The 17,705-nt window shown below is 42.8% G+C and overlaps 1 protein-coding gene across 2 annotated transcripts in view; it reads right to left on the bottom strand.

Moving 5' to 3' along the window:
* ASB18 (ankyrin repeat and SOCS box containing 18) overlaps window positions 1-17,705 on the bottom strand; it is a 111,082-nt gene that overhangs the window by 22,283 nt on the left and 71,094 nt on the right. For both annotated transcript variants that reach the window (XM_089671667.1, XM_089671668.1), the window contains exon 6: window positions 5,081-5,185. In XM_089671667.1, coding sequence (XP_089527793.1) covers window positions 5,081-5,185 — 105 coding nt within the window. The remainder of the gene's footprint in view (window positions 1-5,080; window positions 5,186-17,705) is intronic.

Genomic DNA, 17,705 nt, shown 5'->3' with positions numbered 1-17,705 from the left:
AAAATCCAAAAGTTCTGTCGAGCAAAAAACGAAAAAGCTCATACAACTATGCCATCAATTGTTTTGTTTTTCTAATAAAAATCCATCATGTTGGAGCAGGTCATGGCACCAATTAACAAACTGACGTCCATCCCTTTGAGACCTACCATGTTCACCTGTTTATTAGGCCTAGTTGAAAATCCCCATACAGTAGACAGGTCCCTGGTTAGTCTTCTACTTTTCTATGCCAGAAAGGCCATCACCTTACACTGGAAAAAGTCCCCAACTATCTGCTTTTGGAAACAACTAGTAAATACTAGTTTACCACTATATAAAGATACTTATATAAACAGAGGCTGCCCTAAGAAATATGAGAGAGTATGGTCCAAGTGGCTTGCGGAGCCTACTACGGCTGCTTCTTCACCGTGATTTCTTTACTATATGTGAAATTTCCTGGGTATGTACCAGGGGCGGACTGACAACTCATGGGGCCCCGGGGCAGTGGGGGATCATGGGGCCCCAGTGTCCTTGCCCAAACTCAAAAAAGCCAATCAAAAAGGTACCAGGGGCATCTCATGGGGCCCCCTACTGACCCCGGGCCCTCGGGCAGTGCCCGAGTTTCCAAGTGGTCAGTCCGCCCCTGGTATGTACAGCCACTTGGCTGATTTAATCCACATTGTGATCTTCATTATATATACTTACTACTTTCTATAAGCCCTTAGGCTGCACCTTAAATGTTCAAGTGTATACCTCAAATGTTAACTATAAGGATTATTGTTAATCCATGATGCCCCTGCATGGGTTTATACTTGTCTGTTTGTTACTGTTTACTAAAAATAATAAACAGAATAGAAAAAAAAAATCCATCATGTTGGATCAGGCATGTTTGATTGCAGAACAAAAATCACATGTCACAGTTGGCATACTAATGATGCGAAAACTTCTAAATTTTCGTTCGGTTTTCACCTCGTCTATGGCCTGCTTAAGGCTGCAGTTAGATTGCAGGAACTATAAGTGCTACATAATACCCAGTAACAGTCTGATTCTGCAAGGCCTCACCTGAACCCCCTGAATTTCTTATATACCATCTTTCTTAAGGTCAGACATTGCAAAGACAACGGTACACCCGTTAAATAAAATAACAAACATGTCTATACTTACCTGCTCTGTCCAATGGTTTTGCCCAGAGCAACCCTGATCCTCCTCTTCTCGGGTCACTTCTGGCCCCTCCTACCAAGTGCCCCCACAGCAACCAGTTTGCTAAGGGCATCTAAGCAGGAATGTGCCTGTGCTGCTGCTCTGCATGTCCATTCACACACAGAGCCATGGCTCGGCCCTGCCCCCTTTCTCTCCTCATTGGCTCACTGGCTGTGATTGACAGCAGCAGGAGCCAATGACTCCCACTGCTGTCTCAGCCAATGAGGAGGGAGAGTCCCTGGCAAACCAAGACTCTTGTGCACATCGCTGGCTCAGGTGAGCATTGGGCTGGGGGAGCTGCTGCACATGGAAGGTTTTTACCTTCTTGCATAGAATGCATGTTGGTAAAAAACCTTCATCCGTTACAATAATGTGAACAAATCCCCCTGCGCTGCTATGGAGCCTAAATAATAAATTGCTGCTCACACCCAATCCTCTATCACAGTGTGGATAAAAGAATAAAATTATATATAATGGTGTAGCGCTATAAATCAAATCAAATAAATTAAATTAAATCAAATCAGATAAACATATCATAAATATTAAATCACACAGTAGTGTTATTGCTGTGTAAGATCCTAATGGATCAATATAGTGTCTAAAACCGTGAATTTCTAAGGTGCAAATCCTGAATGGGTCTAATCAAAAGACCCTTTAAAGTGATATCAACCAGTCCCAAATGGGACTACCTCCCAAATAAATAAGTGACACTTATGTAATAGTGACGTATCTCCATTTAGGGATATATATCAAAGGTAACATACACTTAGTAACTAGTGCAAATATCCTTATAAATAATAAATATCAATAACCAAGTGACCAAATAATACAAAAAATACAAAAATATCAATGCAGTTGATGTGAAGCAGTGCCTTTATCTTCATAACAGTGCTCCAGTGCTGGTGCAAAATAGTGAGCATAAATTCTAAATAGCAGACATGCCCCCTCACCTCCTTGATGCGACGCACAAGGGTCAATGCGCCTTTTGGATCTCCCTGGATCCTACAGGTATTGACTCTCCAGACCACTTAGGTCACTCACTCCTCCATATACAGGTGCCGCAGTGTATATGTCAATAGGTGAGCATCATATTAGGACCATGAAGGGATAAAAAAACAAATCTTCCATAGTGCAATACTGTTTATTGGCTTAAGAACATATAAAAATCCCAAGTTACAACTCACATGTAAGCAGATCAATCAAGCTTTTCCACCACTAAACACGGGTGTACTGCATTCAATTTGGAGTAGCAAGATGGCGCTTATTTATTATTATTTATAAGGATATTTGCACTAGTCACTAAGTGTATGTTACCTTTGATATATATCCCTGATTGGAGATACGTCACTATTACATAAGTGTCACTTATTTATTTGGGAGGTAGTCCCATTTGGGACTGGTTGATATCACTTTAAAGGGTCTTTTGATTAGATCCATTCAGTATTTGCACCTTAGAAATTCACGGTTTTAGACACTCTATTGATCCATTAGGATCTTACACAGCAATAACACTATTGTGCGATTTAATATTTATGATATGTTTATCTGATTTAATTTAATTTATTTTATTTGATATATAGTGCTACACCATTATATATAATTTTCTTCATCCGTTCCAACTTTAATTGTGACATAGTAAGCAGCTGCCATTTATGTAAAACAACCCTTTTCTGCCTAGATATAGAGGACTGGCCAGTCCTGGCTATATAGCTTTTGGTCTCGTATATTAATTGTATTCATGCTAGACTCTGAATACATTTGCTTGGTTTGAGCAGTGACTTATGCCCTCACTCACTGCCAGCCCATGCCACATCATGTCACTGGCTGGAGGGCGTTGCCTTGCAATTAATTGCATTTATATCAAGTGTAACTGCGGCCGAATGTGCTGACTCCTATTGACCGTAGTACTCAGTATTAGTAACCCATAGAATGCAATCTGCAGTCATTTTTCATTGTTGTGATGGCTCTATATTAGAGATGAATTTCGAGTTCGCCTCTGCCATGTAATCATGGCAGGTCCATTGAAAATTATGGTCCATTTTAATTATTGTGGAAATTCACCAGACTGAATTCAATGCAACCATTGTGCACTGCCTGGTCTTTGGGCTTAGATCAGTTGGCTTAGAATGGCCAGTTAGGGGCTTTTGGGTAAGCCAATCCCCTCACTATAAAAAAGATGGGTTCCCATTAGCCATTTGTTGGTATATGTTAGAGTAGTGTAGGGATGGATAACAGGGGTTATTTACTAAAGCTGGAGGGTGCAAAATCTGGTGCAACTGTGCATAGAAACCTATTAGCTTCCAGCTTGCCAAAGCCTGATTGAAGAAGCTGAAGTTATAAGCTACTTGGTTACCATGCACAGCTGCACCAGATTCTGAATGCACCCATTTTAGTAAATCTACCCCCACTGTGTAGGTAGAGTTAGATGCTATTGGGAATGAGCTCAAACATGTTCACATCTTAGCCTGGACCCACCTGAGTGATCCTGCCAGGAAGCTGTCATCTGTGCTGTGCCAATCATGCGTGACACAGTAGGTGATACAGACACAGGGGTAAAAAAAACTAAAATATTGCAGATCTAGTGAATAACTCCAAATAGTGCTGTACGTTAAATATGCATTCTGTGGATGTCTTTTTAAATCCCTCCCCACTATCTTTTCAGTCATTTATGCCATCCAGTAAGACACAGTAAATTACATGATCATATAGCTCCCCATACCTGTGCAGTGGAGGTATAGCAAGTAGAGCCTGTCACCTTGGAAGTCCCTTTCATTGGGTGTCACTTCATGTTTGACACTTTCATAGCCTGCCTCAAATGATGCTGCTGCATTTGTGTCTGCATGTCTTCCATGGCGTCCCTTGATATTCCCATAAAATAACTTGTCACTCTGTGTATGACAAATTGTCATTGAGTAACAATGAGTCACTAAGTGTGTAAGTGTTCTGCAGTGTCCCTGTTTATCTGTATGACAGTGTCTGCTTGTGTCAATGTGTTCTTTTATATATCTGCCAGTCTGCATGTGTCACACACAGATCTCTGTTATGACAGGCTGTCAGGATCTGCCTGCATGGGGACATCTGTATATACGACAGCGGGTGTCTGTATCTGCAGGTCAGTGGCAGTAAGTCACAGTATATCTCTGTACAAGTAGCTGAAAGAGGTCTGTGTCTGCCCATTTGACTTACAGCAATATCACACAAATCTTTCAGAGTGACAGTGCAACAGTGTGTGTCTGCCATCAGCGGCTACATTTCTCTTCTTGTGTATCATATGTGATAACTGTAAGATAAGTGCTTTGTATATACAGGGTACCTTCAATATATACACGTAGACATGTACAACATACACATGCATGTAGCATAGCATCATAATGTAGCTCCTAGATTGTAAGCTCCAAGGAGCAGGGCCCTCCTAACCCTCTTGTATTTAACTGTATTGTTGCTGTATTTTCTCCCGTTATATTGTAAAGAGCTGAGAAAACTGTTGGTGCTATATAAATCCTGTATAATAATAATAATGTACTATATGTGAGGTCTACGGTACAGGTGCACAGGTTATAGGCTTGGAAAAAACAGTGTGCGTGTGTGTATATATATATATATTTATATTTATTTACAATACATATATATAACTATCTATCTATCCACTCAGTCGTATCCGACCCTTGGCGATTGCATGGACCGTCACTCGTAAGCAACTTTTTCCATTTTTTCCATGAATTCTCTAAGCAGTTATTTTTACAGGGTAGGATATATATATATATATATATATATATATATATATATATATATATATATATATATAAAGCTGCTTGTGGGGAATGTTGACAGATGGCAGGGTAAGGGACCTTGCAATGCTGACCAGTAAGTAGTATATGTAAACTCTGCCTCCCTACTCACTTACTGAGATGCTCCTTGTTGACTTTGGACAATGCCTGATATGCTCCAGATTTGCTGACAAGCTTCATGATAACCATCGATGGATTCCATTCCTCTTTGGTGTGTGGATCTATGAAAAAAACAAAGTGAAAAGCGCAACCTATATTCAATCTGGAGGTGGCACTATAACCATGAGTAAAAGGCAAGAAAACATCAATGTATAAAAAACAATGTATGTATCAATACCATTGTGCTGCCTTGTATTACACAAGGCATTCTTTAGCATTCAGCAGTGTCTGTCCCTTTAAGGCTAGGGACGTCCTGTCTGCTAACTTGGGAGGAAGTGACCTCATCTCTTCAGACTGAAGAAATTCTACAATGCAAGTACATGTGGGATGCTGTTCCCTCTTCATATATGGGCTTGATTAGACCCCCAAAGTCTGTAAGTACCCCTCCTATGTACTGAGGAATGTTATGTATATAGCTAGGTAGTTAGATATGTACTCATGTCTGTTTATTCTGTTTGTATTTCAGTTTTACCGCATTTATCCACATTCATCCGCGCATTCACATTTATTCATTCATTCTCATTATGATCACATGTTATCAGTAAAAGATCATCGGTTATCAATCATCGACTCTTTACTGTGTGGACATCAAAGGTTATACTGCCTGTAATCCTCTGTAACCCTTTCATAACTGCAGAGAAGGCAGGACAGTAAAAAGACTTACACGGTTACTTCAGAGCACATTGTGTGAAAAATCTACAGCAAGCCCCACAACACAGAAAAGACTCTTAACTGTTAATACAGCAGCACGTGTGTGTGAAATCCCCACAGCACAGCCAGTCTAGGCATAGCAAAGTGAAACTAACTCAGATATGAAAGATATCACTAAATTAACCCTTCCTAAAATCTCGTGCAAACAGGAAGAAAATATGCACAGTACACTGGAAACTAGGTCACAATGCAGCACGCCGAGAACTTATAACAAATCGGATCTGTCGTCATCCAAAGCAGAAACCGCCAGATCTAAGCGTTCAAGTTCCAGGCATTCAAACGTCACAGACCTATCGTCAGTCAGTGCTGGGGCAGCCAGGAGTAAGCATACAAGTTCCAGACATTCTAGCGTCACAAACTTGTCTTCAGTCAGCGCTATCGCCGCCAGGGCACAAGCCAAGGCCGAGGCCGCATGCGCCATGGCCTCCTATGCCATACGGGAAGCAGAGCTTATGAAAGAGCAAGGCTACCTAGATGAAGAGCAGCAGAAGAGTAAAGCAGAAACGCTTAGGAGAAAGGCAGAAGTGCAAGCCTCTTTACACATACTTCATCAACAGAAAATAGCTGCAGCAGCCATAGCTGAAGCCGAAGTTCTCGCGAGAGCTGCAGATATTCAGTTTGTAGAGAGCGATGTACTGGAAACCCCGATAACACCTCTCAGTACATTCCAACGCACCCGTGAGTACGTGCAATCACAAGCAACCCTGTACCCTGATAAACAGCCTAGTGACGCACCGAAACCATCAAGGACCCAGTTGGGAGCAGACAGCTTTGATGTTACGCATCACTACAAGACTGAACCTGAACCGTCACGTGATAAGTCAACCAATCACGTGCTCAGATACCAAACCGCCAACACGCTAAGAAACCAAGTAGATGGCGATATAACCTCTCCTCGTGCAAAACCAGATCTAGACTACAATAGAGGAGAGCAACCATCTGACCAAAATAGACTTAGTCAAATACCTCAACGAACTCATCAGTCACTATCAGCCAATAGTCCCGCGTTTGTACCCAGAACAAATGCACCTGACACAGCAAGGGTTACAGACGTGTCGAAATACCTGATGCGCCGTGAGATGGTGAGCACTGGTCTCTTGAAGTTTGACGATCGTCCTGAAAACTACTGGGCCTGGAGGTCATCCTTCCTAAGCAGCACCCAAAACTTAGAGCTGACAGACAGAGAGAAGCTCGACCTACTCGCCAAATACCTAGGACCAGAGTCCTCAGAGCAGGCCAAAAGAATCAGGTCAGTGCATGTCCATGATGCAACAGCAGGACTTGCGATGGTCTGGCAGAGAATGGAAGACTGCTATGGGTCACCTGAAGTAATTGAAGAAGCACTTTTAAAGAAAATAGAAACTTGCCCGAAAATGACAAACAAAGACAATCAGAAGCTGAGAGAGCTCGGAGACCTACTCCTAGAGATAGAAGCAGCAAAGACTAGTGGAACTCTGCCAGGTCTTTTATACTTAGACACAGCACGTGGAGTAGAGCCCATAATCGAGAAGCTCCCTTTCAACGTGCAAGAAAGGTGGGTCTCTCAAGCATCCAGATACAAGAAAGACTATCGAGTTGCATTTCCACCGTTTGTCTTCCTCGCTGAATTCGTTGTAGACCAAGCTAAGACACGCAATGACCCAAGCTTCGCCTTCCTGAACAAGAGAGTTGCAAGCTCCCCAAGGACAGAGAAGCAGCCGCCAGTACACTACAAAGAACGCAGAGCAACAGTGTCTGTGCGGAAGACAGAAGTTCCGCCTGAGGCTGCAGCCAATCAGGAAGACAACACAAGCAAGGAAGTTGAGGATCCAGACAAACAGTGCCCAATACACAACAAGCCTCATCCACTAAGAAAATGTCGCAGTTTCAGAAGTAAGACATTAGAGGAGCGCAAGGCTTACCTTAAAGACAATCACATTTGTTTCAGATGCTGCGCCTCAATGCAACATCTTGCAAAAGACTGTAAGAGAGAAATACGGTGCACAGAATGCAACAATGACCGACATCTGTCAGCACTGCACCCAGGACCACCACCATGGAGATCAGAAGTTCCAGCAACTCAAGAAGATCATGGTGGGGAGCAAAAAGAAAGTGCAACACCAGCGATAACTTCAAAGTGCACTGAGATCTGTACAGAACCAGGACTCTTTAGATCATGCTCCAAGATATGCTTAGTCAAAGTGTATCCCAACGGTCTCAGAGAAAAGGCAGTGAAGATGTATACAGTCCTAGACGAACAAAGCAACAGGTCTCTAGCAAAGACAGAGTTCTTCGACCTCTTCGGTGAGAAAGGAAGTCCAACTCCATACACCTTGAAGACATGTTCTGGAGTTATAGAGACATCAGGGAGAAGAGCAAACAACTACACCATCGAGTCATTAGATGGAAAGACGCAGCTGACTCTTCCTACCCTCATAGAATGTGACATGATACCAGATGACAGGTCAGAGATTCCCACACCTGAAGTGGCACGTCACTACCCTCATCTCATTCGAATAGCAAACAAGATCCCAGCACTCAACCCAGATGCTGCAATCGTCCTTCTACTAGGAAGAGACATACTGAGAGTGCACAAGGTCAGAGAACAATACAATGGGCCGCACAATGCACCATTTGCTCAACGTCTTGATCTTGGATGGGTTATCGTTGGAAATGTATGTCTGGACGGACTTCACAAACCCGCAAAGGTTAATGTCTACAGAACAAATCTGCTGCAGAACGGTCACACATCATGTCTTTGCCCATGTAACAACAGCATGGAGATTAAAGAGAAACTATCTAACCCAACGCATCCCCAGAACATCCAGAGGTTCCTGGAAGATACAGCCTCAGCTGAAGATTCAGATCAGCTAGGCCACAAAGTGTTTGAGAGAACTCAAGATGATGACAAACTAGCACCATCTGTTGAAGATAACCTCTTCCTTGAGATCATGGACAGAGAAGTCTTCAAAGACAAAGCAGGCAGTTGGGTAGCCCCACTACCATTCCGTACACCACGGCATCGTCTTCCCAACAACAGAGTGCAAGCAGAGAAACGCCTTGCGCTATTGCAGCGCACTCTTGAAAGAAAGCCAGACATGAAAGAACACTTCCAAGAATTCATGCGGAAAGTCTTTGACAAAGATCAAGCTGAAAAAGCACCAGCACTGCATGAAACACAAGAACGCTGGTACTTGCCAATATTCGGAGTGTACCATCCTCAAAAACCAGGTCAGATACGTGTAGTATTTGATTCCAGTGCAAAGCATAAAGGTATTTCCCTTAATGATGTACTTCTCAGCGGACCAGACCTCAACAACACACTTCTTGGAGTCCTTATCAGATTCCGAAGAGAACTTGTTGCAGTAACAGCAGATGTACAGCAGATGTTCTACTGCTTTCTTGTCCGTGAAGACCACAGAGACTACCTGAGGTTCCTATGGTATGAAGACAACGACCTCAACAAAGGTATTATAGAGTATAGGATGAAAGTACATGTGTTTGGAAACAGACCCTCACCAGCTGTCGCTATCTACAACTTGAGACGAGCAGCGCAGCAAGGTGACAGACACAACCCTGAAGCCAAACAATTTGTTATGAAAAACTTTTATGTAGATGATGGACTTGCTTCCTTCTCCAGTAGTGGAGAAGCCATTGACATTTTGAAAAGCACTAGAGACTTGCTAGCAGACTCTAACATAAGACTGCACAAAGTGGCTTCCAACAACAGCAAAGTCATGGAAGCATTCCCAGCAGAAGACCGTGCAAAAGACCTCAAAGACCTAGATCTAGGTACAGATTCACCACCCCTTCAAAGAAGCTTAGGGCTTAGTTGGGACTTGAAAACTGACAGCTTCACCTTCCGAGTATCCAGGGAAGAGAAGCCTTTCACAAAGCGAGGTGTCTTGTCTACGGTCAACAGTCTTTACGATCCCTTGGGGTTCGTAGCACCCATCACCATGCAAGGCAAAGCTCTTTTGAGAGAGATTACAACTGAGCTAGAACAAAGTGATTGGGACACACCTCTACCTGAAAAGAAAGAAATGCAGTGGAAGTTGTGGAAAGACTCTTTGCTGGAGCTTGAGCGATTTAGCATCCAAAGACCATACGTCTCTGTTTCTTTGTCTGTTACAAAACGAAGAGAGATACACGTGTTTTCAGATGCATCCACCGTGGCTATAGCAGCTGTAGCCTACCTTAGAGTCATAGACACTCAGGGACAAAGCCATGCAGGATTCATCTTGGGAAAGTCCAAACTGGCTCCAAGACCTGCTCACACGGTCCCACGCTTAGAACTTTGTGCTGCTGTCCTAGCTGTGGAGATAGCAGACTTACTCATTGCAGAACTGGACATCGAAATCCATGCAGTGAACTTCTACACAGACAGCAAGATTGTTTTAGGTTATATCCATAACGCTTCAAGAAGATTCTACACATACGTGTCAAACAGAGTAACACGTATCAGAAAGTGTACAAGTCCAGAACAGTGGCATCACATCAGTACAGACAAGAACCCTGCTGACCATGGGACTAGACTGGTACCAGCTGCTGTCCTCAAACAGACTAACTGGTTCACAGGTCCATCCTTCTTGACTGGACCAGAAACTGAAGAGACTGATCAGAAAGGAACTTTTCAGCTTGTAGAACCAGACCAAGACAAAGAGGTAAGACCTCTAGTTGCAGTTTACAAGACTGTAACCACCAAAGAAGGTCTTGGCTCATGTAGGTTCGAAAGGTTTTCCAGCTGGAAGTCACTCATCCGTGCCATAGGGAAACTCATCTGCTTGGCCAGATCCTTCAGCAAAACAGCCAGTGTTGACCAGGGTAACAATGACTATCTTGAGCGAGCCAATGTCACCATTATCAGATGTGTTCAGCAGGAAGCCTTCAAGGAAGAAATTCAATGTCTTCTCAAGAAAGAAGATCTTTCTAAACAAAGCCCACTCAAAAAGTTGAACCCTGTCCTTGATGAAGATGGAGTGATGAGACTTGGAGGTCGTCTACCCGCAGCTGATACGACTATTCTAGAAAAACATCCCATTGTCATACCCAAGAATCATCATGTTGCCGTTCTTCTGACAAGACACCACCACGAGCAAGTTGCACATCAAGGTCGCCACCTCACTGAAGGAGCAGTCCGCTCAGCTGGATTGTGGATCCTAGGAGGTAAAAGACTAGTCTCCAGTGTGATTAACAAATGTGTAACTTGCAAGAAAATCAGAGGAAAACTTGAAGTCCAGAAGATGTCAGACTTACCTCCAGACAGGCTGGCTTCATATCCTCCATTCACAAATGTAGGCCTAGACGTTTTTGGTCCTTGGAACATTTCTTCTCGCAAGACCAGAGGAGGCAGTGCAGAGAGCAAACGCTGGGCTGTTCTTTTCTCGTGTATGAGTACCAGAGCAGTCCACATTGAGGTAATTGAGTCTCTATCTACCTCAAGCTTCATAAATGCCTTGAGAAGATTTTTCTCCATTCGAGGACCAGCAAAACAGATTCGTTCTGACTGTGGCACAAACTTTATTGGAGCCTGCAAGGAATTGAAGATCATTGCAACAGACTCAGAGACAAGTAACTATCTTCAAAACCAAAGATGCACTTGGATCTTCAATCCTCCTCATGCCTCACATATGGGAGGAGCTTGGGAGAGGATGATTGGAGTAGCTCGCCGCATTCTAGATGCAATGCTTCTAAAGATTGGATCTACTCGTCTCACACACGAAGTCCTAACCACGCTGATGGCTGAAGTCATGGCTATCATGAACGCCAGACCTTTGGTCCCAGTGTCTACTGACCCAGAGATGCCAACCGTCTTGACACCGGCAACGTTGCTGACCCAGAAGATGGAGATGGTGACAGCTCCCAACGGGGACTTTGATCTTAAAGACTTGTACACCAAGCAATGGAAACAAGTTCAAAGCCTTGCCGATAACTTCTGGAAGAGATGGAGGCAGGAGTACCTGACGACCCTCCAACCACGTAACAAATGGCAAGCCGACAAGCCCAACTTACAAGTTGGAGATGTTGTTCTACTAAAAGACTCTCAGGCCCACAGGAATGAGTGGCCAATTGGACTCATTGTGGGGACTGATGCTAGTAGTGATAGCAGAGTCAGGAAAGTAGAGGTCAGAGTAGTAAAACAGGGCACCCCTAAGGTGTACCTTAGACCCATCACGGAAGTCGTTTTACTCCTTCCAGGAGTTTAATAGTGGCATATCATTATTATGCCAGGTGGGGAGTGTGCTGCCTTGTATTACACAAGGCATTCTTTAGCATTCAGCAGTGTCTGTCCCTTTAAGGCTAGGGACGTCCTGTCTGCTAACTTGGGAGGAAGTGACCTCATCTCTTCAGACTGAAGAAATTCTACAATGCAAGTACATGTGGGATGCTGTTCCCTCTTCATATATGGGCTTGATTAGACCCCCAAAGTCTGTAAGTACCCCTCCTATGTACTGAGGAATGTTATGTATATAGCTAGGTAGTTAGATATGTACTCATGTCTGTTTATTCTGTTTGTATTTCAGTTTTACCGCATTTATCCACATTCATCCGCGCATTCACATTTATTCATTCATTCTCATTATGATCACATGTTATCAGTAAAAGATCATCGGTTATCAATCATCGACTCTTTACTGTGTGGACATCAAAGGTTATACTGCCTGTAATCCTCTGTAACCCTTTCATAACTGCAGAGAAGGCAGGACAACCATATAAATGGGACCCAATTGGGTTGTAGTTGAGGTAAAGAGATCAGGGATATTCTGTCAAACAGTTGATGACAAGTATGTAACCAGCAGGGTGGATAGAGTCCTGTTCACTTATGGCTGCCTTTCACTTGATTGAAGCTTAGTCCAGAGGGGTACTTGTAAGAAAAAAGAGGAGAAAGGCGCCTCTAAGCGCACTCCTTTGTTAAGTTCAGCTTGACAAAGGAGTGCGGTAGGACTGCTATCTCACAGCGCATGCTCAGGAAACGCATCACTATGATGCCTGGTGACTTCATCGCGCATGAGCTGCACTCCGCTGTGTGTTCCATACCTCGATACCAGACCTCCTCCATCTTGCCTGCCAAAACACCTGACACGGACAGATGACAGACCAGCATCCAGGACTGCACACTATGCTGTTCACCGTGGCGGATTCCCATTGATGGATATTGAAGTGGCTTTTTTAATCTACCCTTCTGTAAGTTGCTGTCTTTTATGTGCAATAAAGCAATGCCCCGTACACACGATAATAAAATCGTACAAAATATTTCGCGGAACCACTGATTGAACGATTTTCTCTTCATTGATGATAAGGATGTTTTAACCGATAACGATATTGTGAATGAAAAAGTCCAGTTGAACAACAGTGAAAAATGTTGTCGTTTTGCACACGAACGACCGATATTTCTATGCGGTGGTATGACGGTCGTACGAAAAAAATCTATCAAGCGCTATCACGCATGAGCGGAAACAGAAGATGACTCAGATGTTTATGTCCAAGGAATCTTCATAAACACGATTGAAAAATCCAAATGATTGGCCTAATGAGATAATGAAACCAGAATTCTGCATATTATATTTTATGTATCACTATTTATTTATATAGATAATGTAATAAACTATATTATACTCATTGCTGTTAATTGTTGTGTATGTCACTCGTTCTGGCTGGAAGGATGTGGCTACAAGGTCACACGCACACTGCATCACTTCCACTTGTACGGAAGATGTGAATACTACGTATTGCCCGACGAACAATTTTTTTAGATTGGTTAATGTGGCCATGATTTCAACCAACGAACGACCGCCTCTCGGTCGTCGGATGTCCGAACGGTCGATTTTCCACTTTAGGTTTACCGTTTACACTTAGAGGCGCCTTTCTCTTCTTTTTTTCTTACGTGTGGATCTATGAACCTGACATTTCTACCAATCCTACTCCCTCTCGGAGCCTGCTATGTCCCCTGTATCTTTTTCTCTGAATTCATACAAAAGTCCCTGCAGGTAGAAAGTCCGCTTTGAACAGGAATTACTTCCTACAAGAAGCTGGATAAGACTACCCTTCCTTTGATTGGTCCCATGCTGACAGGAACTCCACTCCAATTTTATAATAGCAATCGTTACCAAGTTACACAAACAGCTAAATGACTCAGTGTAGAGAAACTCACACCCCTCTCTCTCCTAGCAGTAGGGGGATTTGTCTGGACTTTCGGTCAGTAGGAGCAGTTAAAGTAATACTAAACCCAGGACCCTGCATTCACTATATCTGGTCTCCCACAGTACACACAACATGGAAATGCGATTATTTTAGTAAATATAAACTACTAAATACCTTTTCTGATCAGTAGTATATAGCAGTCTTGTGACTTCTATCAGTGTCCAGCTGAGCACTGGTTAAAGCTTGTAGGAGAAGTTTTAATTCTCCTCTCACTGTCCTATGTGGCTGTAGGATCCCTGACCCTCTGCCTGGACAGCGCTGATTGGCCCTGTGCTGATCACATGCACCCTCCCAAAGAAAAAAAAACAAACTACCTAGCAATACACACCAAACTGAGCATGTGCAGCTTGCCCCCCAAGGCGCTGCTCTATCAAGAGATGAGTCAGGGACAGAAGAAGAAGGGGAGGATCAGAGAAGACGGGATCAAACATCATTTTTACATAATTCAGAGGGTTAACCCCTTAAGTTTCACAGTGAGTATAACAAGCATGCTTTACTGCATATACAGATTGATTTTACTCTTGTGGGTTTAGTAACACTTTAACAATACAGGGAAAGTTCTAGGCTTTCTAATTAGAAAGCCCAGTATGTCATTGACCCTGTATTAAATTTATATGTGTAAAATTTCAAACAAATATTGGGAACCGTGATATAAAACATCACTTTGTAAACCTTCATTCTTAAAAAATACAACCCTAATTCCAAAAAAAGTTGGGACGCAATATAAAATTTACATAAAAACAGAATGCAATGACTTGCAGATCTCATAAACCCAAATTTTATTCACAATACAAAAAAGAAAATATATAAAATATTTAAAACAAAAAAAAATGTGCCATTTCAAGAAACAAATAAAATATGTTTGAAATTGAAGGCAGCCACATCTCTCATACAAATTTGGGACAGGGTCATATTTACCACGGTGTAGCATCCGCTCTTTTTATAACACTCTGTAAACATCTGGGAACTGAGGAGGCCAGTTGCTGGAGTTTTGGGAGAGGAATGTTGTCCCAACGTTTTCGGAATTGGGGTTGCAAAAAACAACAAAAGTTTCCTTTAACCGCTTCCACGCTGCCTTATAGCAGAAATAATGCTACAGGGCGGTACGGGTACGCAAAATCACGTATGTATACATGATTTTGCAGTTCTGGGGCACGCGCGTGGTGCCATTCGCGGTCTCGGCTGTTAATCACCGGATCCCGGCCGGTGATTCCCGATGGCACCCGGCAATCTCTGAGGATTTCTGATGGGGGAGAGATCTGTATCTAAACAATACAGATCTCTCCCCTGTCAGCTCCTGCACACTACTTTGTATGGCTCTGCATAACAGTGTGCTTACAGTGAAACACACACAAAGCCCCTATAGTGAAACAGCACACAGTTGACCGTTTGATTGCCCCGCATGTTAACCCCTTCCTGCCCAGTGCTATTAGTACAGTGTCAGTGCTTTTATTAGCACTGATCACTGTATTGGTGTCACTGACATCCCCAGTGACACCAATACAGTGATCAGTGCTAATAAAGTCAGTTCCCCCCAGTGTCAGAATGCCTACCGCAGTCCTGCTATAAGTCGATGATCGCCGCTATTATTAGTAAAACAAAAAAAATTCCAGTATAAATACTGTCATTTGTAAATGCTATCACTTTCACGGAAACCAATTAATTTACTTGTATTCGGATTTTTTTTAGCAAAGACATGTAGCAGAATACATTTTGGCCTAAATTTATGACGAAATTAGATTTTTAAATTGTTTTTACTGGATATATTTAATAGCAAAAAGTCAAAAATATAGGGTTTTTTTCAAAATAGTTTTTTTTTTGTTAATAGCGCAAAAAATAAAAAATGCAGGTGATCAAATACCATTGAAAGAAAGCTCTATTTGCGCGGAAAAAAAGGACGTAAATTTAATTTGGGTGCAGCGTTGCATGACCGCGCAATTGTCAGTTAAAGTAACGCAGTGCCGTATCTCAATAAATGACCTGGTCAGGAAGGGGGGTAAATCCTCTGGAGGGCAAGTGGTTAATGTGTAAGCTTACCCAAAGATTTCTGTAGATACCTAGAGTCTCAATCATCCACTCAATCTTCCCATGAGAGTCAGTCCTATCCCATTCCATGACCACTGTAGTCTTGCAATTCTGGATTCTCTTACCGTAGAACAGGGTTTCTCAACCAGGGTTCCCTGGAACCCTAGGGTTCCTCCAGAGGTTGCAAGGGGTTCCTTGAGCAACGTGCAATATCCGCCTCTCAGATAGGTCAACACTGACACCATTGATATTTTTAGCTATCTATAAGGGGGTGATTCTTCTTAATGACCACAAGTGTAGGGAACATTCTTCCCATTGACCATCACACAAATGTATCATGAGCTGTAGATACAGTAATTTTTAGCAGGGGTTCCCAGAGACCAAAAAGTAATTTCAAGGGTTCCTTTGTGTTGAGAAGGTTCATAAAGGCTGCCGTAGAATATAGAATTCACTGTTGACCACATGACTACCTTCTTTGGCTCCGAGATGGGACATAAATGTTGTAAGGGGATAATGCCATTGTCCAGAAAAAGGTAAACCTTTGCGAGGACAACAACAAGATATAGTTTGAATATTTATGGAATGAATTGTTGCCTCTACACACGGACCTGTGATAGTCTGGATGTGGATGAATGCTAAATTTGTAGTTGTCTAGAGCAAATTCTGTGCAAATATATCATAAGTATTCCTCTCTGGTGGACACAATATGTATTGTAATACGGTTCCAGTAACCAGCTCATATACAATGTAACGTCACCACAGGAATACCAACACCTCTCTTAGAGTGAGACTTCTGACCAAGCCATGGGGCCAGGACAGTCACAAAGAGCTTTCTTCTCCTGCCACAGAAAGGCATCTCAGTCAGGTCACAGGGACAGAGCCTTATTACAGTCAGCGGGCCCGTCCTGCAATTCAGACATTAAAGTGCAGTATTTTTCAATTAGAGCTGACGAATTCAATCAAAATTCCATAGATTAGGATGAAATGAGGCATGGGTCATTTACACGGGATTTAATTGCAGGGCTATTAGACAAATAGTATATCTGCCACTCTCACATGATCTATCATTTCAAACATCAATATCTGAGGCGCATCTTGCCTAATATCACCTCCCTCTGATCACCCCAGACCTCCCCCCTCCCCGCTCAGCTGCGCTGCTCTTTTGATGAGGACTGAATTCATTTAAACCAGTGGGTGTCAAAGATTAATGCGAGTGTGTGTGGTGCCGTGTGTGTGTGTAGTGCAGTACCCTCGACGTGTGTTGCCACAGCACTGCATTTTCTATTGTGTTGTCAACACTTTGCTGGCAAAGTTGGATTGTAGAATGGAAATGGCAGGCACAGAAAAATGCTTATGGAGTCACAACATTATTGAGGAATCTCTTAAATTGAAATGGTTTAGGACCAACGTGAAAAAGAGGCATACGCTTTAAGAGCCAGCAATCACCTCTCATTGTTATGGCCGCTTTTAAATGGCAGCTTTGCTGAAATAATGTATTACACTGATAGGGCTGCTTACAATGGTCACCTATGGGGGAATATCAGTTTGCTGTTGCATTATAACAGTGCAGGGAATTGGCCTGTGCCACATTAACAAAGCAGATCTGTGCAACTCTACCAGTGTCAATTTCAGAATAAACTCACCTTATTAACAAAGGGATTGATC

Source organism: Staurois parvus, unplaced genomic scaffold (assembly GCF_062004578.1).
Source record: "Staurois parvus isolate SC_StPar_1 unplaced genomic scaffold, SC_StPar_1.0 ptg000113l, whole genome shotgun sequence".
Taxonomy (NCBI): domain Eukaryota; kingdom Metazoa; phylum Chordata; class Amphibia; order Anura; family Ranidae; genus Staurois; species Staurois parvus.
The sequence above is the reverse complement of the archived record's forward strand: the minus strand, read 5'-3'. Positions and strand labels throughout refer to the sequence as shown.